This window comes from Crocuta crocuta, unplaced genomic scaffold (assembly GCF_008692635.1).
Source record: "Crocuta crocuta isolate KB4526 unplaced genomic scaffold, BGI_CrCroc_1.0 scaffold170, whole genome shotgun sequence".
Lineage (NCBI taxonomy): Eukaryota > Metazoa > Chordata > Mammalia > Carnivora > Hyaenidae > Crocuta > Crocuta crocuta.
Window position 1 is genome coordinate 1,256,382 of NW_027527853.1, and position 22,434 is coordinate 1,278,815.

Consider the following 22,434-nt stretch of genomic DNA (forward strand, 5'->3'; position numbering starts at 1 on the left):
TACAGATAATTGTAATACCTGAAGGAGGAGGAGGAGGAGGAGGAGGAAGGAAGGAAGAACAGAAGAATAATGAAATAATAATGGTTGAGGTAATTGAAATATTGAAGTAATAATGGCTGAAATTTTTCTAAAATTAACAAAAGACAAAATCACAGATCCAGGAAGCTTAGAGAATATCAAATACGATAAACACCAAGAAAGCTACACCTAGGAATAACATATTCAAACTGCAGGCAGCCAAATAAAATGAGAAAACCTTGAAAGAAGCCAGGGGAAAACTATACCTATAGAGGACAAGGATATGAAGTACAGTGATATGAAGCAATATGAACAAAGATATGAAGTCTCAGTAGGAAACCATGCAAGCCTGAAGAGAATTGAGTTTAAAGAAAATTAAATTGAAAAATTAAAGTTAAAAGAAAAAAACCTCACCAACATAGAGTTCTATATCCAGCAAAATCATCTTTGAAATGTGAAGGGGAAATAAAGTCTTTCTCAGACAAACAAAAACTGAGGAAATTAATCACCAGCAAATTTGCCCTACAAGAAAGAATGAAAGAAGTGTTTTAATGAGAAGAAATATAGTATAGGTCACGAATTCAAATCTACATAAAAGAAAAGTATCAAGGAAGGCATAAGTGAAGGTAAAATAAATCTTTTATTTTTCTTATTTTTAATTGATCTAAAAGATATCAGTTTAAAGTAATAGCAGCAACAATGCATTAGATAATTTTAGTGTATGGATAAGTGAATTGAATGACAGCATTATCAAAAGAGACAGGAGGGAAAAATGAGGATAATGTTTTAAGTTACTTACACTACATGTAAAGTGATATATTTTTATTTTTAAGGTACATTTAGATTACTTTAAAATCTATATTGGAAACTCTAGAGCAACTACTCTAAATTTTTAGAAAGAAGTATATTGCATGCTATGAGAGGAGATAAAATGTAATGGTATACAATGTTAAAACCAGAAGAAGAGGGGACCAAAAAAAAACAAAAAACAAAAAAAAAACCCGAAATGAAAAACAAAAAAATATGCAAGGAATAGAAAATACTTATAAAGTAAATCTTAATCCCAACTATAGCAATGATCACTTGAAGTGTGAAGTAAAAGACACCAATTAAAAGAGATATCTGGAAGGGTGTTTTGGGGGTTAGTTTTGAATGGTGAGGTTTGGTGGGCTGTGCAGAGATAAAGCACAGAGGCCAGGATGGTGATTTGAGTTTTGGGGAACCCAAAAGATCCCTGAAAGGGAGATATCCTTTGTTTCCCTATTTTCCGATTCTTCTCTTCTTTATATACTTCTACTCTAATTGCCCAGCATATAACCAAAATACTAAGTGAAATTTTACTATTTTGTTCTTAATTTAGAAATCAAGCTATCATCTTCTGTCTCATAGAAAAAAAGAAACAGAATTTATTTGCTTTTTATTTGTCTTGATTAACTTTTGGTTAACTTTTAAAACAAGAAGAATTCTTTAAGAGAGGGCTGTTCTTCTACCTAAAAATTTTTGTAGTCAGCTTATTTTTTCTTCATGTTCAAACAAAAGCTCCTTTAATCACAGAGAAGACAACATGCTAATGCTTTCCCTGATTCTCAGCCTGTTTTATGGTTTAATGATGGCAGTGAATTTGTAGGATATCTGAGGGGGAAAAACAGGAAATTTTAGAGTATGATAAAAATTTCAAGTTTTTGAAAAATTTTAAAGGGAAGGATGGTAAGGAGTCACTTCTTTGTAGAGAGATATGTGACAGTTTGCCTTGAAATTATGACATTAAAATTCCTACATGCTAAATAAATCTAATCAAATCATCTGTCAGTTACAAATCATATAATTATACATTCTGAGTACTTGCCAAAGGATTTGAATTTTATTTCATGGTACTGATGTAATTTATCATATTTACTCAGCTAGAAAGTAAATATATGTTGTGTGAACTTCAAATATTGGCCTGTGCCATTTACTATCAAGGTATTCAACTTCTCTGAGACTCATTTCTCCATATGTAAAACATGAACACAAATAGATTCTACGTAGACTCTGGAACATAGCTAGCATATAATATGAGTTCCACAAGTGTTAATGAATGAATAATCTCATAATATTGTATATTATAAATGTATGTGATGCATGACACATACTAAGCATCCAATAACCGTTAGTTTTATATATACTGTCATCAGCATCCTTATCATGAATTTCCCTATTTGATTGGAAGGGGACATTCAGCTAAAAAATGGAAGAAGGTGTTTATTGTGTCTAGGAGAGTAATGTCTGAGCATTTCTCCTAAACAATCAGAACTAGCTATCTTTTAGTTATAATCGATTGAAAATTTTACGTTTAAGCTGTCTTATTTGTTATGGAAGATCATATCAGCCAATTTTATACACCAAACTTATCTTTCATTATACAGGCAGCAGAATGATGTTTTCAAGCATATAGAAACTTAGGGAAGCATGGAGGAGGGCACTTGTTGGGATGAAGCACTGGGTGTTATATGGAAACTTGACAATAAACTATATTTTTAAAAAAAAGAAAGAGAAAGAAACTTAGGGAAAACTTTGTTGAAAATCTACTTGACAATGAAGTAGCCAAACAAAAATGGAACCATGATGGGGAAATGGTGGTAAAAGGGATTGCTTGTAAATATAAAATAAATTAATAATTTTTATATTTAAGGATTAAGATTAAAAATTAAAATGAAAATTTTTGGGATTATAGTTAAAAGTAAATATAGAAATTTTAGCTCCCAGAAAGATAGAGTATACATACTTTTGCCTATTCCTCTGTTTAGGTAAAACCAAAAGCTCTAGCTATTATTTGTAGACATGAAAAAATTCTGCATAGTGGAAAGAATAAGGTAACCTAGGAATCAGGGAACAACACGGTGGTCAGCTCCCTGGTTTGGGGGGTTTTTGGTGGTGTTTTTTTTTCTTTCTGCATAGATCCAAGGCATGGTTCTAAAAGATCTGGCTACCCAGAAACACCAACAGATACAATCAAAACATGCTCCAACAAAAGCCAGCTCTCCTTATCCAGAGGACCAGAAAAGGAACAGCCTAGCAAAACAGAGAAATTTTAGACAATAACCATTGTACTCTTGTGAAACCCCACAGAAAAACTGTGGTACTGCCTCCACCCCAACCTCTTCCAGCACAGGCCAAACAAAATGCTGAGACTTTCACCCTGACCTGACTATGATAAATCATCTCAGTGACCACACTGGGGTGCTATCAGTGAAGGCCTAATGAGGAATGCTGGGATTTTCACTTCTGCTAGTTTATAACGAAGACCCTGTCTACCATCCCCCCTCACTAGAAACAAAATGGGGAACCTGGACTGCTGCTTCCAGTTGTCAGGAATGAGACATCTCTTCCCCTCCCCTCTGGGATGCTGTCACAAGATACCTGCTGGAGACTCAGAGCTTTCACCACCATCTAGCTGTAGTGAGGCTACTCTGCTATTCATGTCAGTGGAAGCCATGTGAGGAGCAGTAATGAGGAACTCCTACCCCTTGAATTTAGGGTAGTGTATCAGATGCCTAGTGGGGAGTTGGAACTTCTACACCCAAGCACCAGTAATGAGTTCTTCTATCCCTTGAGTGTCAATGAATGTCAAGTGGAGAACCTGGACTTCCAACCACACATGACAGTGATGAAGCAGTGTTCCCTTCTTACCCTCCTCAGTGGTGTCTGAGGAGGCCAACCAAAACAGAAGAATTAAATAAGATCCAGAATCTTATAACACAATACCCAAAATGTCCAGATATCATGTAAAAAATCACTTGTCAGGACACCTGGGTGGCTCACTCAGTTGAGCATCTGACTTTGACTCAGATGCTGATCTCATGGTTTAGAAGTCCTACATATGTGATGTATGAAAGTTAGCTCAGAGCCTAGAGAGCCTGCTTCAGATTCTGTGTCTCCTTCTTTCTCTGTCCCTTCCCAGCTTGTGCTCTGTCTCTCTCTCTCTCTCTCTCTCTCTCAAAAATAAGTAAACATTAAATTTTTTTTTAAATCACTTGTCTACCAAGAACCAGAAAAATATCAACTTGAATGAGAAAATATAATCAAGGGATGCAAACCTAGAAATAACAGAAATGTTCAAATTTTCAAATTATCTAAGGATTTTAAATCAGCCATCATAGGGGTGCCTGGGTGGCTCAGTCAGTTAAGCATATGACTTCAGCTCAGGTCATGATCTCAGGGTTCATGGGTTCCAGCCCCATGTCAGACTCTGTACTGACAGCTCAGAGCCTGGATCCTGCTTCAAATTCTGTGTCTCCCTGTCTCTCCACCCCTCCCCCACTCACACTCAGTCTCTCTCTCAAAATTAAATAAACATTAAAAAAATTTAATAATAAAAAATAAATCAGCCATCATAAGACTATTTCAATGAGCAATTACAAAAACTCTTGAAACAAATGAAAAAATGGATTCAGCAAAGAAGTAGGAAGTCTCAACAAAGAAATAAAAGGTATGAAGAATAACCAAATGGATGTGAAAATACTAAAATGAAATAAAAACTCAGTGGATGTGTTCAACAGCAGAATTAAAGAAATAGATTTTTAAAAACCAATAAACATGAAGAAAAAATAATAGAAATTACCCAATCTGAACAATAGAACAGAGACTGGAAAAATATTAAGATAAAATAATGAGCAGTCTCAAGGATCTGTAGGACCAAAGCAAAAGATCTAACATTTATGTCAAGACTTGTCTATCCAGCATTCTCTATCCAACAAAAAGATCCTTCAGGAATAAAAGGGAAATTGAGACATTTTCAGATGAAGGAAAAATAAGAGAGTTTTGATAGAAGACCTACCTAAAAGAATGGCTAACGTAAGTTTTCTCAAAAGAAAAGAACTAATAAAATATGGAAACTTAGAGCCTCAGGTAGGGAAATTGAAAAAGAGAAGATAAAAGATGAATACATGCAGTAGACTTTACTTCTCCTCTTGAGTTTCCTAAATATGTTTGATGGTTGAAGCAAAAATTGTAACACTGGCTGATGTGGTTGTCAGTGTGGGAAAGACATAAGAGTAATACCCTTCTCTTTTTAAATTTTTCACGAAAACATTTCAAAGGACCTGTACCCAATATACTTAATTAATTATTTTACTTTGACTTATTTCTCTTCAATTTTACCCATTTTGTTAAGAAAACAGAATATATAATGTGGTAACATTGCTTTAAATTATTGATATCAGTGCTTTATTATGCATATATGTATATATGTTTGTTTACATATACATATATACACACATACATATATATACACATACAGAGCTGTCTGCAGTGATTTTCTCTGAATGTTGATAAAAGTGGTGCATTGGGGTTTGATATGATTATCAAACTTCTTTGTACTTTTTGTTATGTTAAAGTTTTAAAACAAGTATGTATTTTTATTACAGAATCATTATTGTTTTGTTTAAAAATTAGTAAACCATAAGAGACCCTTAACTACAGAAAATAAACTAAGCATTGCTGGAAGGGAGGTAGGTGGGTGGATGGGTGGATGTTCTAAATGGGTGATGGGCATTAAGGAGGGCCCTTGTTGGGATGAGCACTGAGTGTTATATGTAAGTGATGAGTCACTGAATTCTACACCTGAAACCAATTTTACTGTAACTAACCAGAATTTGATTTTTTTTTAATTTTTGAGAGGGGGGCATAAGCAGGGGAGGGGGAGATAGAGAGAGAGAGAGAGGAGAGAGAGAGAAGGGAAGAGTCTGAGCTGTCAGCACAGAGCCTGACGCAGGGCTTGAACCTTGAGATCATGACCTGAACTGAAGTAGGACGCTTAACCAACTGAGCCACCCAGGTGCCCCTTAACTAACTAGAATTTAAACAAAAAATTGAAATAAAAAAATAAATATTATGAATCAAAAGAATACAGCAATTGAAAATAGACTATTTAAAGGAGAATTACAATTTTATTTTTTAAATATTAGTGATAGACTCAAATTAAATTACACAATAATGCAAATACTGAAATTTAAAATATCCTGCCAGAAATTCGGTTTCCTTGGGAGTTCAATTCACATTTTCCATGTGACACAGAAACTTATTTTATGTTTACCACAGACACAGAAACTTATTTTATGTTTACCACAGTCTTGAAATCTAACTAAAAGATGAATATCTCTCTCTATGTCAACCTCTTAGTCTCTCTTACCGCATATATACACACGTGTGTCTGTGTGTGTAGACTCATGTTCATGGTAAATAGTTGTCTTCAAAGTTTTTATATGGTGAGAGCCAGCTTTTCTTTTTAAATGAATAAGTGGCAATTGTCATGAAAAGAATTATATTGATGTAAGATTTTCTTGAGGTAATATTCTACATGGTGAATATACTTCAAAGAGGTATAGCTCTATGACACTGAATTTGCTGGAAATAAAAGTTAAATGCAGGAACTAAAATATATAGGACATGGGCAGGTGTAGTTAGAGAAGCAGTTTGTGTCGGGGAGGGGCGCGCGCATGCACATTTAGGAACATTAGGTGTCTGGACATGAGCAGCCTCATGCAAGGTAGGTTTCCTGCATATGCGATGTATGCAAGTTAGGATATGTGATTTTCTGCACAGAAATAATGCCTAAATAAATCTACCTCAAACTATTGCTGAGGTTTTCTACAGAAGCCTACTGGAGAATACTGAATGTAGAGTTAAAAGACTGCCACTTACTGATATGTGACCTTTAGTAATTGGCCTCCCTTCCAAAGTGCTAGATTCCATGTCCTTGTTGGTCAATACTAATTGCCTTGGTCACTGTTTTCATCCTGGACAGATAATTACCTTGCCTAGCTATAGAAGAATAAAAATGACCTTTCCCCTCATCAACTGTTACTCACATGGCTTGAAAATTCAGCCCCCTGTTGATAGTCACCCAGTCAATTCAAACTAAAATTAACTGGGGTTCTCCAGGTTATTCCTTTTATTTTCATACCAAGGACCATTTATTTCCAAAGGACACCTCTTTATTATGAACTGCTGATCAAAAAGATTGATTGGTGAAATGGAGATTTATTGTAACAAATACCTATGCACTAGTATTTGAATAGAACACTAATAGCTTTAATAAATAAACCCCCACATCTCAGTGGTCTAAACAGTAAAAAGTTTGTTTTTCATTAATGTCATGTCCAATGCTGATATACCTGATAGATGGTCTTATATGTGGTCGTTCCAAGACCCATGCTTTTTCCATCTCATGACTTCTCCTTGGGACTTTCCATTCCTCTGGCAATGGAGAAAAAGGCTATATGGCTTCTTAATTTCTGCTCAGAAGTGATACACATCTCCATCAAGTTCAGCCCAGAAGTGATATATTACTCTGTTCACGTTGCTTTGGACCGATTAGTCTTTTAGGCCTCTCTCCTTTGACAGTGGCAGAGAAATAATAGGTTCTGACTGAGCAGCTGCTGCTTGATAAACAGCTCTACATTGTAGAAGGAGAGCACCAAATTTTGGTGGTCAGTAAGCTGTCAACAACTCATCCAGAAGCATAAGCCCAGGTGAATGTGGAGCTCACTTCATGTGCCTCCCCTCTCTCAAAGATCACTGCCTGAGTTGGTTGCTCTCTAATTCCTTCAAATGGTTGTTTTATATATTTTGTCTTGGATTTTGAGTTGTCTGTGACAGAAGGGTAATTCTTACACCAACTATTCCATGACGGCTGGAACAGGAAGTTGTTCTTGATGTTAACCCAGCCCTTCTGTTTTAATTTTTTTAAATATTTATTTTTGAGAGAGAGAGAGAGAGAGAGAGCAGGGCAAGGTCAGAAAGACAGGGAGTCACAGCATATGAAGCAGGCTCCAGGCTCTGAGCTCTCAGCACAGAACTCCCGAAGCTATGCAATCATGACCTGAGCTGAAGTTGGATGCTTAACCAACTGAGCCACCCAGGCACCCCTAACACAGAATTTCTTAAACCTATTTGACCATGGAACCATTTTTCTTCATATAATAGTTATTTAAAAGGCTTTGAAAAACATTTTTGTAGAGTAAATCTGTACCACCTCCATTCCTTTACTTGTCTCCCCAGATTTTTGCTTTTGTTGTTGTTTTGGTTTTGTTTTTGTTGTAATGGTTTGTTTTCTACAGAAATTTGAGTTTAGTTCAGTTTTGTCTAATTGATCAGATTGTTAAAGTAGGCAAGACTAAAGACCGTTGGAAAGCAATTGTACTGGATTACAAGACAGATGAAGTAAACACAATATTCTCTAGCTCCACATGGGCAGAACAGAAAAGGAGTGCTTGCTATCTGTTGCTTAGTAAATTCAAGATCTTGTATTTCCTGCTTTATCTCTGTGAGCCAGTTTGTAACCTGCAAAACAAGGAGTGTTCATGAGGTTAAATGAGACCCATTATCTTATTTAATAAATAAATATCTAGTAAATAAGAAGGAACTTAATACATATGAGTCTCCTTCCTTCCTTTTTCTTCTTTCCATGTTCTCCTAGTTAGTAAGGCACTAACTTAATTATAGTTAAGTTAGTTGTGCTATTCTGCTACAAACAATGACAATTATACAAAAAGAGGGCAGGGAAAGGATGAGGTAACTGTATAGGCAGCTCCCAGTTTATAAACACTGAGTTTCAAAAATACTGCATATAAATAGATGGTAAGGTTCTAGTAAGTTAGAACCTGACATTCTTACTATTGGTGCCCCACAGTTAACTGGCCATGAAGCTAATGACTGAGATTTGAGCCCCTCATTTGTCTTGGCTCCTAGGAGTGCAGGGAGATGTTAAAAGTTGTAGAATGTTCTAAGTGGAAAGGGAAGCATGGCTATGTTAGCATTTCTGATAAATTGCTGAAAGAGCTCTCAGAAACAAGGGTTTGATTCTCTAAGTTTCTGGGGGGGGGGGTTGTTTTGATTTATTTTGTCACTCTAAATGAATATTTACTTTTGTACCTAATTTTGTACTTCTGATTTATTTTTCTTAAAGATGGTTTCACAAATTATTGAAGTTTCAGAACTCAAACACATGATCTGTTCCTGCCCACACTTTTGGTACCATCACCTGCTACTATTCTGAAAAGTCCCAGGGGTGCTCTCCTCAGAGGCAACTCTGATGGCTGGAGCTGCAGATAGCTTTCTTATACCTCTCCTTCCCTCTTCCCACAGAGCTCACCTCAACATCATTAGTTCAAAGGCCAGCTGTTTGAGCCTTTGCCAAGACATTGTTGTCTCTATACATCCACCGGCTCCACAGAGGAGAATGACCTGGGTTCAAGACTCGGGACCCAAAGTGTGCAAGGAATTAGGATAAAGACACGTTCAAATAAATGGGGCCCTTGGCAGTAATTGTGCCTCAGGGCCACCCTTTTGGCTCATTGTGGATTAGGTTATTCAGGCACTTATGCTTTTATTAAATATAGTTTTTGAGCTCCCATTATGTGTCTGTGGGGTTTTCTGCAATCCTGACCTTTACTTGTACCATTTTTCAATGATAACATTTTTCCAGAGTACAAAACATTATCATTCCTGAACTCTTTTGTTAGCTTGGTGACACCTGAATGGATTTATATGAACTGGTTTAAGAAAGGTAAAGAAACATCTGTATTCTGTAGCATCTTTTTTTATTTGTAATAGTTTTCATTTCATCCAAGCTTTACATGCCCAAAGTTGTTCAGAACACAAGATAAGAAGGTTGACCCATTGCAAAGAAGATCAAGGATAAGGTAACCTCAGAAAGAAAACCTCAAGGCAAGTGTGAAGAACAATGTGCTCAGCAGGAGCCCAGGATGAGGGCCTTTGGAGGAGGGGCAAATACAATTTATAAGCCTTTAGAGAGACTCAAGTCAGCCTCTCCAGTGTTTGGCTTCAAGGTGTCAGAGTAGGTTTTATAGGTCAACAGTGTTCTAATGATTATCCAAGCTTCTCCCCCTTCAGTGGTGAAGGCCCCAGTTTTATGGAATTACCTGCCCACTCAGCAGGCTGGGTGTTAGAATTCAGAGCAGACTACCCCTCCTCCCTGAAAGCAGCAGGCAGCAAAATAGGTCCGGAAATTCCTGAGCATTGAGAAGCCAGCACTAATGCAATTACCTGAAATAAAAGAAGGGGTCAGATAATAAGGGGCAAAGGTTTTTCCTTTTAAAGTAAAGAGCCAGGTAAACAAAACCAGCTGCCCCTGGAGCCAACAAATTCTCCTCATTAAATGTTTTAAGAGGCTAATGGGCATAAGTAGTTAATTGTAGTACAGCCCTAAAGACTGAATCTAGGGTTCTAGAGAAAGGGGAGAAGGAGGATCAGGGTAAAAACCTGGCAGGCAGAGGTAGAAAGGAGATGAGATCTGCCCCTGGCAGAGGATCCCAAATGGCCAAAATGGAATTAAAATTAAAGTAAGAGTAAGATGATTTGACCTGGAGTCTCTAATATTTCTGTCAATATCCTGTGGGATGGTCACAGCTGGGACAGTTTTAAGTTTATATGCTAGTACAATAGGATTTGGAATGTTTTTAAAATAACTAATTATGGGAAATTTTATGTGCATTTACTATGAAAATCTCCGAAAGGCTATACAGCAAAATGTTAACACTGGTTTTTTTTCTAGGTGTTGGGCTTAATGGTGATTTTTCATATTTTAATTTTACTTATGTGCATTTTCTCATTTGTCTATAATGAACACTTATTTCTTTTATAATAAATAAAGGTGGGGTGCCTGGGTGACTCGGTCGGTTAAGCGCCTGACTTCAGCTCAGGTCATGATCACACGGTTTCTGGGTTTGAGCCCGTGGCAGGCTCTGTGCCAACAGCTAGCTCAGAGCCTGGAGCCTGTTTCAGATTCTGTATCTCCCTGTCTCTCTGACCCTCCCTTGCTCATGCTATGTGTGTGTGTCTCTCTCAGAAATAAATAAAAACATTAAAAATATATATATAATAAACAAAGGGCAAAATTTTAAATAAGGTGAAAGGTAGTAAACTAGAAATAAACATTAATGGGGGTAAGAGAGTTGGTGAAGGAATTGGTAAGAGGTTTTAGTTACTTTGTATATTCTGCCATGTTTGCCACCTCCCTAGATGTGTGCTTGATACAACCTGCCAATCTTGAGGCCAGCAGAGGGAGGAGTAATGGCTGCTGGTATTGAGCCAGACAGGCTATTTGTCCACACACAAAGGTTTCAACCTCATTGCATTTGTATAGTTCCCAGAAACGTTATTTCTACACCGCCTCTCTTGACTTCAGCTTTAGTTGAACAACTCGGCCACTTGTGGTTTGATCCTAAGAGATGCTGAAATTACAAGAAAGCTTGAAGGAAGAATATGATTTACCTAAAAGTGGCCATCTATGTGTTTATAGAACCAACTATTCCACCAGGGTTTATGTGTGAGAAGCCAAAGCACCTCTAATTAATGAATTTGCTTTCTCTCAATCCTTACTTTCTTCTCTGATTTATTTGGTTTTCTGACACTTTTGTAACCATTACTAAATTAATTAACTCTTTGGAGAGACTGCTTAATAGCTAAGAATCATCTTTTTGTCTTCCCAGTGAGAAAGACAAAGGAAAGCAGAGAGAGTTGCCCCCAGGTCACTGGACAGTCAGGTGGAATCCAGTCCCATTTCCTTTTATCCAGTCTTGGTTAGAGATCACCATCTTCATCATTTTTAATGATTTAATCTTACCAAATAGTTATGTCAGGCTATTCCAACTCCTTCATGTCCCAATCTAAATGATGTAGCAGGTCCCTTACCACAGGCAGTCACTATCAGAGAACCGAAGATCTGTAACAGGCAGGAATTTTTCAAATAACCAGATTATTGACCCTGAATGTTTTCTTAGAAGCATCACATTTATTTTTTAATATAATTTATTGTCAAATTGGTTTCCATACAACACTCAGTGCTCATTCCAATAAGTGCCCTCCTCAGTGCCAATCACCTACTTTCCCCTTTCCTCCAGCCCCCAAAAACCCTCAGTTTGTTCTCATTATTTGAGAGTGTCTTATGGTTTTCCTCCCTCTCTCTCTGTAACTTTTTCCCCCTTCTCCTCCCCCATGGTCTTCTGTTAAGTTTCTCCAGATCCACATATGAGTGAAAACATATGGTATCTGTCTTTCTCTGACTGACTTATTTCACTTAGCATAATACCCTCCAGTGCCATCCACATCTGGCAAATGGCCAGATTTTATTCTTTCTCTTTGCCAAGTAGTATTCCTTTGTATATATAAACCACATCTTCTTTATCCATTCATCAGTTGATGGACATTTAGGCTCTTTCCATGATTTGTTGTTGAAAGTGCTGCTATAAACATTGGGGTACATGTGCCCCTATGCATCAGCACTCCTGTATCCCTTGGGTAAAGTCCTAGCAGTAGAAGCATCACATTTATGAAGGGCAAATGTAGCAAGCTAATTACCCAAGGGTACCCAAGAAAAAAGCTTAGGTTTTGTCAGATTCACATCTATGGTTAAATTGGCCCCTCCCTTAAAAGCGATACTAAATTATGGGGGACCATAGTTCAAAGTACTATGGAAATAGTACAATATATATGTGGATTTAAGGCTGCACATGAAAGTTACTGAAACTTCAGTATGATATGGGGATTCCTTTGACATCCAAATGTAAATTTAACTCAGACTGAAGTTATTAAAAAGATAATGTGGTGGTCAAAGTGGAAAAAGAAAGGACTCTTAGCTGAGCCAAATGTAGATAGAGGCAGTGCCCAGGGCCATATATGAGAAGGATTTTAAAGGGTCTCTGACATCTCTGTTAACTTCTTTTATCTTCTGGGAGAACTGTAGCCATGGCTTTCTCCATTACTCATAGTCAGAAAACCCAGGTCTTTTCCTGTCTCAACTTTTAACTGTACCTCCTCCTCATATCTCCATGGCCTGTTGTTTATTTTCTCTCTGATGTTCTCTGAATCTTTGATATCTCAAACAGCATCATTCATCCCCTTTGACAAACCAAAAAACTACATGTTTTTGGCATCAGTGTTCTCCAAAATATTCTCTCTTACAAGCTCCTGGTCATCACTGATTCCCTTCCTCTTTCTCTTATACTCTATAGAACCTTTATTTTATTAGTTCTTCCTTCACAGCCTCTCACTTTTACTTTGTTCCATGACCCAGATTCTTGCCTGCACTATTGAGATAAGATAACCTTGTCACACTGGTTTCCTGCCTGGAGCTCTCCCCTCCACAGTCTAATTCATAGTCCACAGAAATAGCCTAAGACCAACTGAGAATGATTGAATCCAGCTTGTTAGGTTAAAAGTGGGGCCAAAATGGCTCTCAAAAGTGTAAGCCAAAGTTTTTATTGGAATTGCTTCCCCATATGTCACATGAAGGAGAAATTGGACTATTTCTTGGTCCAAGAAAACAGCCATTGAGTGGAGAATAAGAGGGAGCAAATTTTAGACTTATGTTAGAAGATCCTTTCAAGCTGTCATACAGTGGAACAGTAGTGGTAATATATGAGAGTGGGTTCTCTTTCCTAGATAATGACTTCTCAGGGATGTTAAGCAAGTTTACATACTTTAGACCACATGGTCATTAAGGTCTTCTCAAACTCCAAATTTTTGCAATGGAAACACAGCTCTCTCCATCCCTCCCTTTGCCTCCCACCTACTGGGAATCCAGAGTCTGTTCTTGCTGTTCCTTACTTCCCTTATTCCAAATCATGCTCTCCTTCAGGCAGATATTCCCCCTGTACACCTCATCTCATGCTTTTACAGTCTACGTTGCTGCTTCCAATAACCTGGAGGGCAAATTTGGTTACTGAATACCTTTTATGTGCCAGGATCTATGCCCAGGATTTTTCTTGAGTAAATTGATACAGAATACCCTGAATACTGTGGGTTTGGGATTCTTTTTAACCAACTTCAAAGAAAGGGAAACCTAACGTCTTACAGGCGGTAGGTGAAAAAGCTGAAACTGAACCAGGGTTTTCTAGGTTCCAAGTTCTGAGTACTTGAGAAAAGAGACAGAAGGAAGGAGTGGAGGAATGGGAGGCCTCTCAACTAATGACTAGGTTGGGTAGGGAGGGCATTCATGGGAATCCTACACATTGAAAAAGTGCATGTGTATTTTTATTTCAGTAAGTATTAAACTATATGTGTTACCAGCAAAACTTATAAATTATGATCTTTAAAATAGTTACTGAAGATTAACAGAGAGAAAAGAAGGGACTATACTATATTTGATTAAAACATAAAAGAACACTAATTACAGTTTCATTTGTATCATGTGCCTAGTAATCATATAATATAGTAACAAGTATTCATGTCCTTTGGTGTGCATTAGATTAACATTGCATGAATTATTTTTAATTTTAATATTACTGTTTTTTGGGGCAGCTGGGTAGCTTAGTCGGCTAAGCATCTGAATCTTGATTTCTGCTCAGGTCACAATCTCATGGGTCAGGAGGTAAAACCCCATGTAGGGAACTGTGCTGACAGTGCAGAGCCTGCTTCAGATTCTCTCTCTTCTCTTTGCCCCTCCCCTGCTCATGCTGTCTCCAAAATAAATAAACATTTTTTAAAAAATTACTATGTTTTAATATACGTAACTTCCATGTAGCGAGCTATCTAATCACAATTTTCTTTAAAAAATATGAAATGCTAATAGTGAAGTACTGATAGGAAGAGGTTGGGGTTATAGGTAATGAACATGGACATACCCAGCACTGTATGTTGTACATCATAAATGATTATTGGATCTGAGTCTAGTATCTATACCAGGAATGAAGTGAAAGGTTATGTTATTATTTTGTTTTATTCACTAATATAAGTCACCACCAACTTTTCAAAATCATGCACTTTGACATAGTAATTTTAGTTTTAGGATTCTGTATTCATACATAATTTAGTCATCAGCCCCCTATTGTTTATGACCCCATCTTTGCAGCTGAAAATGAAATTATAAAAGAACTAAGAGTTGCTGAATGTCTAGTGTATGCCATACACTTTAGGTTTAACTGCTTAATCATTGATTAATCCTGAGAAGTAGATATGTTACCTCTTTTTTTAATGTTTATTTATTTTTGAGAGCAAAAGAGACAGAGCATGAGTTGGGTAGGGGCAGATAGAGAGGGAGAAACAGAATCTGAAGTAAGCAAGCTCTAGCTGTGAGCTCTCAGTACAGAGCCCAACGTGGGGCTTGCACCCACGAACCACGAGATCATGACCTGAGCCGAAGTTGGATGCTTAACCAACTGAGCCACCCAGCTGCCCCAATATGTTACCTCTTTTAAGAATAAGAAAACTGAGGCCCATAGAGGCCAGTATCTTGCCCAAGGTCATATAGGTAGTAAATAACTGATTTGGAGTTTGAACTCAGATATTTCTGGGTCCAAAACCCATATTCTTTTCAACATACCAATGGTTTAAATATTGGATTTCATGAAAATGTCTGAGGTGGTGAAGGAGGCCAAGGGGAAGGCTGAACTCACATCTCACCCTTGCGTCAATTAGAGCACCTGTTTTACAATTTAAAAAAGTTTTTAAACATTCTAATACATCATGTATTGGTATGGGAATTTAAAATTAAAAAGAATTTTCATAGTTCTATAATATGTACTGATAGGATGATATCTTATTAAAAATGAAATGATCTATCATTAGCCATCAGATGGGGAGACCTGATTGGGTTGGAAAAGGCACCTAGGAGTCACAGGCATTTATTTTAATTCAGCTGATTCAATCTGAAATTTTGTAAAAATGGGGATGGGGAGGTTTAAGATAATAAAGGTCACCTATTGCTGGGCCAGTCTCAGCTTAGCCTTCAGAGTAAGGATTCACAAAGAGGGACCTGACAAAGCTGGATCAACCCATTTTGGTCAAATGTTCACAACATACTATCAGCACAACTAACATAACCAATAAAACCCACAGTGAATGCTAAACTTCTTACTATTTTAGGAGAGGGCTGGAAGACTTAATCTGTCTGATTTATTTATTTCTTCATTCATTCATCCATTCATTTATTCTGGAGCTGGTAGGAGAAGATTGATTACAAAATGAGCTGGAAATGAAAGCTTTGAGAACCACTCACTACACTATATCAGATTTTTGTGGTCGGTATTTGTTTTCTTATTTAAAGATGTGAGAATCTATAAAAATGTTTGAATATTCTTCCTAAACCTCTCACTTACCTTTACTACTTTAAGGTGGGGGTAGGGGTGGTATGGGATGGGTGTTAAATTACTCTTCCTAGGGGGAACAAAAAGTAAGCTTTCCCCCATTACTTAATTTGTATCATGGATTCCTGTCCACTCCTACAAAGCAAGCAGTGCAGGTTCATGTGACAAAGATTGGGAAAAAAAGACTATGGGCCACAAATAGAGGTAGAAATGAAGAAGATAAAAAGGAGATTACTTGTTTGAAAAGCACCCAGGGTCAAAACTTTTCAGGATGTGAGAGCCCAAGTAAACTCTGGGCTATTTCCTCAGGTAACAGAGACTCTGGCTAGAAAAATGTATGTGTAGTCTCCTGCTCAAGATTTTACCTGATTCTTATTTTATTTTTATTCCAGTTGCTACATTGATGGCCGGGTGGTCAAGGTGATGGACTTCCTGAAAACTCGCCTGTTAGACACACTCTCTGACCAGATTAGGAAAATTCAGAAAGTGAGTAAAAGTCTCCTGGGAAGAAAGAGTGAGTTTGAGGGTAAGGCAAGGAAAAGGTCCTGGGGTCCCAGATGGACATTAGCACAGTGGGAACCAGGGTAGAAAAACAGTATAGTCCACAGCTCCCTTTCACAGCTGATGATTGTTTATTGTTTTTCAAATTGAGAACAGTTTGAATGTGCCATTTCAAGGGTCATTTCAAGGTTTAAAAGCCTCTCTATTTTAATAACAGCAATTTTGTAATGCTTGTTTCTAAATTGTGAGTTTCTTAAGGAAGACTAGATTTGCTTTGTTATTTTCTTTTTGCAAGGGTTTATGAGGGCCTAGTTTAAGGAGAGAATGATTATGTTCATTCAGTGAAATTCTGGTCTGGGGCATTGGCCATATTTATTGGTTCTAAATAGTGTTAAGTATCTCAGCCATATTTACATTATTTCTAGATGTCTTAGAATAGCCAAGTAACACCTTACTTTTTTAGAAATGTGGGAGAAGCTATATTATATTAAGTAATGGCATGTAGGTCCTAATGACAAGGCACCTTTGGTCAACACTTCTCAAACTTAGTGCAGTCAGAATCACCAGAGATTGCCCAGAAAGTTTAAGTTTCACTCCTGATGTTCTGATTTAGTATGTCTGGAGTGGATCTTAGATACCTCTTTTTTAATAGTCATCTGTCAAGTCATTCTACGCAATGCAGATAACATCTTGAAATACACTGGATTAGTTAATTCTGAATTGTAAAGACCTGTCTGTAATTTCCATCTGCCTCTACAAAATGATGTCACATCTTTTGTTGCGTAGTCAGATCAGGTAATGAGGTAATGAGGACCTTTTGAACATTCAACTACGTCTTGAGAGGATTAAACAAATCTTTGCAGAAAAATAGCAGTGGGTCAACCCCTATTAATATGGAATGAATGGACAAATGAATGAATGGCTCATGTATAAAATTAGCTGTGAAAGAAAATCATTATTTGGATTAATCATAAAAAAGCACTTTTGATTGGTACAGTGGTAGTCTGTACCTTTTTTTTTTTTTTTTTTTTGGTATTCAAATCAATGTCCTGTTCAGAGTACAAAAGCTTTTTGAGTCCTCTTGTTCTCAAAGGGTTTTAGCAGCTGGGAAGCCTCAGGCCTTCTGGACTCCTGTACCCCAGTCTATCCCTCTGGGGATCAGGTGCACTGGCCAGCATCCTTCTCTGTTGCTGCCTCCTAGCAGGCAAAGCCTAAGCAAACTCAATAATTTGAAATGTCTCTGCCAGTCTCTGTTTGACATTTATTTAGGTTTTAATATTTAAATATTTAATATTTACTGGGCACTTAGCCATTACCAGGCAAAGTGCCAGGTGCTGGGGATACAAAATGAAATAAGACATGGTCTCTGCCTTCAAGGAACTCAGAGTTTTAAAGTTTAACAGCTGCTTTGAGCAGGTTGAGAAACATTACTTAAGGCAGTCAAATGTCACCATATTGAACACTGCAGTCTACTAAGCACTTTATGCTAATCTAATATTATATATTATTCTCTAAAAGGAGGAAGGAATGCCTTTCATTCATTCATGGAATGTCTTTCATTAATTAATTAATTCATTTATTCTTCCATCAAGTAGATATTTATTGAGTGTGTACATGTTCTAGGCATGATTCTAAATGTTTGTATTATAGCAGTATACATGATAGACAAGTCTCTAAGTTTTTACTTTTCTGGTATCAAATCTAATGATCTGCTCAAAGGGCTGTCATTGGAAGTAAAATGATTCAGTGGTATCATGTCACTGAGAAGGAAGGTTCTAACTGTGCTCTTGTAATTATTTAGTAGAACAGTTAACCTTAGGTCAGAACTAAGACAAAGGTGTTGGGGTTTAGGTTCTTCCCTTTCTCCCCACTACCCATTACTGTCCACCACTGCATACTTCTTAACCACCACAGAAGGTTCAAGGACTGAAATGTGGCTAAGCTTATCTTCTGATGTGTCTAGGCAGGGCCAAAGGAACTTAAAGAAAAGGGCTCAAACCCTATGTACAACTGAGATTCACACCTCTCATAGCATGTCTAGCGGACTTGGATGGAAGGGCCAGGTGCAGCTGCAGGGAGAAACAATGGAGCCTCTAAGAGAAATGACCTGTATGAAGAAGACACCCGGCAGGCGTTGCCTAGAATTAGCAGTAGAACCTGATCTCGCCTGTGGCTATTGCAGATAGAACATGCCAGAGATCCCTTCAGCCCTAACCTTGGGCTCTGGTTATGACTTGCTGTGCAGCAAATTACCCCAAAACCTAGTAGCATAAAACAACCATTTACTGTGTCTGTGGATTCTATGGGTCAGGAATCCCCACAGGGCACTGTAAGGATGTCTTGTCTTTGGTTCATGATGTTTGAAACTTCAACTGGAAGACTTGAAGGCTAGGGTGACTCAAAGGCTGGTGACTGGAATCACAAGGCTTATTCACTCACACGTCTTGCAGTTGATGCCAGATGTCAGCTAGTATCTTTGTTGGGCTGATAACTGGAATACCTACATGTAAACTGTCTATGTAGCCTGGGTTTCCTTCCAAGATTCAAAAGTCAGATGCCCGAGAGAGAGCCAGGTGGAAGCTGTACTACCTTTTCTAACCTACCCTCAGAAGTCACAGGTCTTCACTTCAACCATAGTCTATTCATTGACACAGTCATCAAGACCAACCAAGATTTGAGGAGAGAGGAAATAAACTGTTCCTGATGTGAAAGTATCAAGATTCTGGAAGAGCATTTAAAACTAGAATTATTTTTCCAGTCATCTTTGGAAAATACTGTCTGCCACAGTTTCATCTGCCCTGTATCATTTAGTAGCCCTTCTATCATTTCCCTGTCTAGTTTCTTTTTCCAACTTTTCTTTTACAAAGCTCTTGCCAGATATTGCCTTAAATGGGTATCTGCTGGAGGTGTTGCGGAATCACAGTTTCCCCAAGATTTGATTTATGGGGTAGACGTTCCATTGGCTGTACAGCCTGGACCCAGTGGCGAGGGCCTCCAAGATAAGAGTCTCTCTCACCACAACCCAGGATGTATTAGGTACTGGTCTGCTCTGGGGAGATGGGGACTGCGAGACCAGAGAAGGGCCACCAAGTTTGCCAGTTAAAAAGTTGCTTTGGCTGTTCCTGAAGTCCCCTGTGGGTGGAAGGTGGGGTTGTTGGGAGAATTAGAGTCCAAGATGCACACTGGCACAGACTGGCCAGACTTCTTTCTGCAAGCTTCCAAAACCAGTTTATAGAGAGTTCAAGTAAGATTTTAATGCATATATAACTACAACCCTCATCTAAAATCCAAAAGTAGAATCTTTGTTTCTACTCTATTTTGAGAAGATCACAGAAATTCTAATGATCCCCCTTAGGCCTACAGTGATGAGAAAAGGGCAGATTTCCTACCAAAATCAATTCATGAAGTGGTGATAAATCAGTGATGAGACTGTTTGAATAAGAGATAGAATATAGGATTTGAAGTCTGATGGCTTGGGTTGGAGTTCAAGCTTAGCTGTGTAACTGTGGGTTGGGTTATTCACTTAACTTTTCTAATTTTGTTTCTTCATCTGTAAAATGAAGGTGCTAAAAATACTCTCATCTTTCCCTTTTATGGAGATTAGAAAAGTCACATGTGGCCCTTTTTTGTTGATTGCTATTGAATGCTAATCTTATTGCTATTATTATTGTTGCTTCAGTTATTATAGTTTTTTATGTCCTTATTTTATTTTGTTTTTATTTTTATTACAGTAAAAATATGAAACACTTCACAAATTTGCATGTCATCCTTGCACAGGGGCATGCTAATCTTCTCTGTATCGTTCCAATTTTAGTATATGTGCTGCTGAAGCAAGCACTATTATAGTTATTTTTAATAATAATTCATATGACTGGAGAAGCTTCCTGCTACCTTTATCCTCAGCTTGTTCTTTGCTTTTTTCTTCTTTCCTCTTTCTTTGAACCCTGGGGAGTATGGTAGGTGATATTTTTGGCATCTGAAAGGCAGTGACTCAATTGCTAAAAACAGCTGTGGTTTTCAAATTTGGACTGCCACTTACAAAAAAACTCTCAATTTTCTGAGCAGTGGGCAAATTTTGATTATATGAAAATCTACATTATGTATTTGAAATCCAAAAACGACAATGTTAGGACAAGCCATTCCTTTGGATGATCTACACATTCTCTCCCATCTATTAGAATAAGGATAATCATCTGTACTTTGGGAGATGAGTCAGGGGAAAGAGTTGAGAATCTAACAATGTAAGCAAGAGTCAGATGGGAAAGTAAGAGATGTTTCGGATACAGTGCAGATGGTATAGTGTGGATACCTGGGCTGACTCCAAAACAATGACATAAGAACCAAGAAGAACCACTTTGGCTTAAGTCACTTGGACTCTATGATTTGTGTCTTCATCTCCTGGAGGAATCAGAAGAGGAAATAACACTTTTTGATATTATTTTCAGCAATTCAATAAACACAGGAAGGAGTTGGTGAAATCCCAGCCATAAGGGAAGTATTTCCAAAAGTACTGTCCATATGATTGCATTTTGAATACTAAATAAACTGAACAATTTGCTTCCCTAATATCTGAAAAATTCCTTCCTTCTTCCTTCCTTTCTTTCCTTTACTTGTCAACTGTTTATAGCATTGTTAGTATTTTCCAGGGCCCTGAGGATAAAATGGTGAGCAAGACTTACATGTGGTCCAGACCTTCTGGTCTAGTGGAAAAATAGTTAATGAAGCAAGCAATGATAATAAGAGGTGATGACTCTTATAACAGGGATACATAGGATACTATGGGAGCCCATGGTGGGAAATATCTATCTTGGTGTGTAAAAAAGGGCAGTCCTTCTAGAGAAAGTGACAATTAGGCTAATCCCTACAGGATAGGCACCTTCTAATTTATTCACTTCTGAGAGTGTGATCAGAAGACTACCAGTGTTAAATATACATGGTGGAGAGAATGGCTTATATGGTTCTTATTATGACCATTATCATTCTTTTGTTAATATCATCATTGCTTATGATTGCTTATAATATTTAATAAAGATGAACTCTTTTGACATGTCTTTACTTTTTCCAATATATGAGAGTTGCAGGATCAAAGAAGTAGGTAAGGCAGGAGAATATTTAACCCTTTTAAAATAATTAATAGATAAAGAGGAAGTCTTTGCTCTTAGCCAACCTTCTGGTTTACCCACTTATTTGAACCTCCTAGTATATGAAAGGGGAAGGGGATTAAAAAATAACAGTTATTCTTGGGGTGTCTGGGTGGCTCAATCGGTTGGGTGTCCAGCTTCGGCTCAGGTCATGATCTCGCAGTCTGTGAGTTCGAGCCCCACATCAGGCTCTGTGCTGACAGCTCGGAGCCTGGAGCCTGCTTTGGATTCTATGTCTCCATCTCTCTCTGCCCCTCACCTGCTCACTCTCTGTCTCTCTCAAAAATAAATAAATATTTAAAAAAATAACAGTTATTCTTGAGTATTATACAACAACTAGAAGCACAGCTAAAGGAAACATGAGGACAACGACAGTGTTAACCTCTCGTGAAGAAAACTAGAAAATGAAAATGATATTACTAGGGTAAGAACAGTAGTATCACCACAAAAAGCAGTGTTTGATTCACTCATTCATTTGTTAAAGTCTCATTTCAGTGTACAATTGCCTGTTTACCATAATGCCTATCGTTTGGCAGATGCTTAAAAAATGTTAGTGGAAGGGAAATAGGCAGGAAGGGGAAGGTAAACAAGCAGAGTGAAAGAGTGGAAAAAGTGTGAGAAGTATAGTAGTGTCTCTTTCTCATTCACATTTGGATTTGCTATTCTGGCTGTTCACATACAGAAGAATC

At 37.6% G+C, this 22,434-nt stretch overlaps 1 protein-coding gene and 1 non-coding gene across 4 annotated transcripts in view; one reads left to right on the forward strand and one right to left on the reverse strand.

Annotated features, from left to right (window-relative positions):
• HPSE2 (heparanase 2 (inactive)) overlaps window positions 1–22,434 on the forward strand; it is a 608,936-nt gene that overhangs the window by 434,912 nt on the left and 151,590 nt on the right. For all 3 annotated transcript variants that reach the window (XM_077780539.1, XM_077780549.1, XM_077780559.1), the window contains one exon: window positions 16,496–16,589. In XM_077780539.1, coding sequence (XP_077636665.1) covers window positions 16,496–16,589 — 94 coding nt within the window. The remainder of the gene's footprint in view (window positions 1–16,495; window positions 16,590–22,434) is intronic.
• Window positions 20,337–20,442, reverse strand: LOC144245518 (U6 spliceosomal RNA). The gene has a single exon (XR_013339277.1). It is a non-coding gene; the product is annotated as a U6 spliceosomal RNA (small nuclear RNA).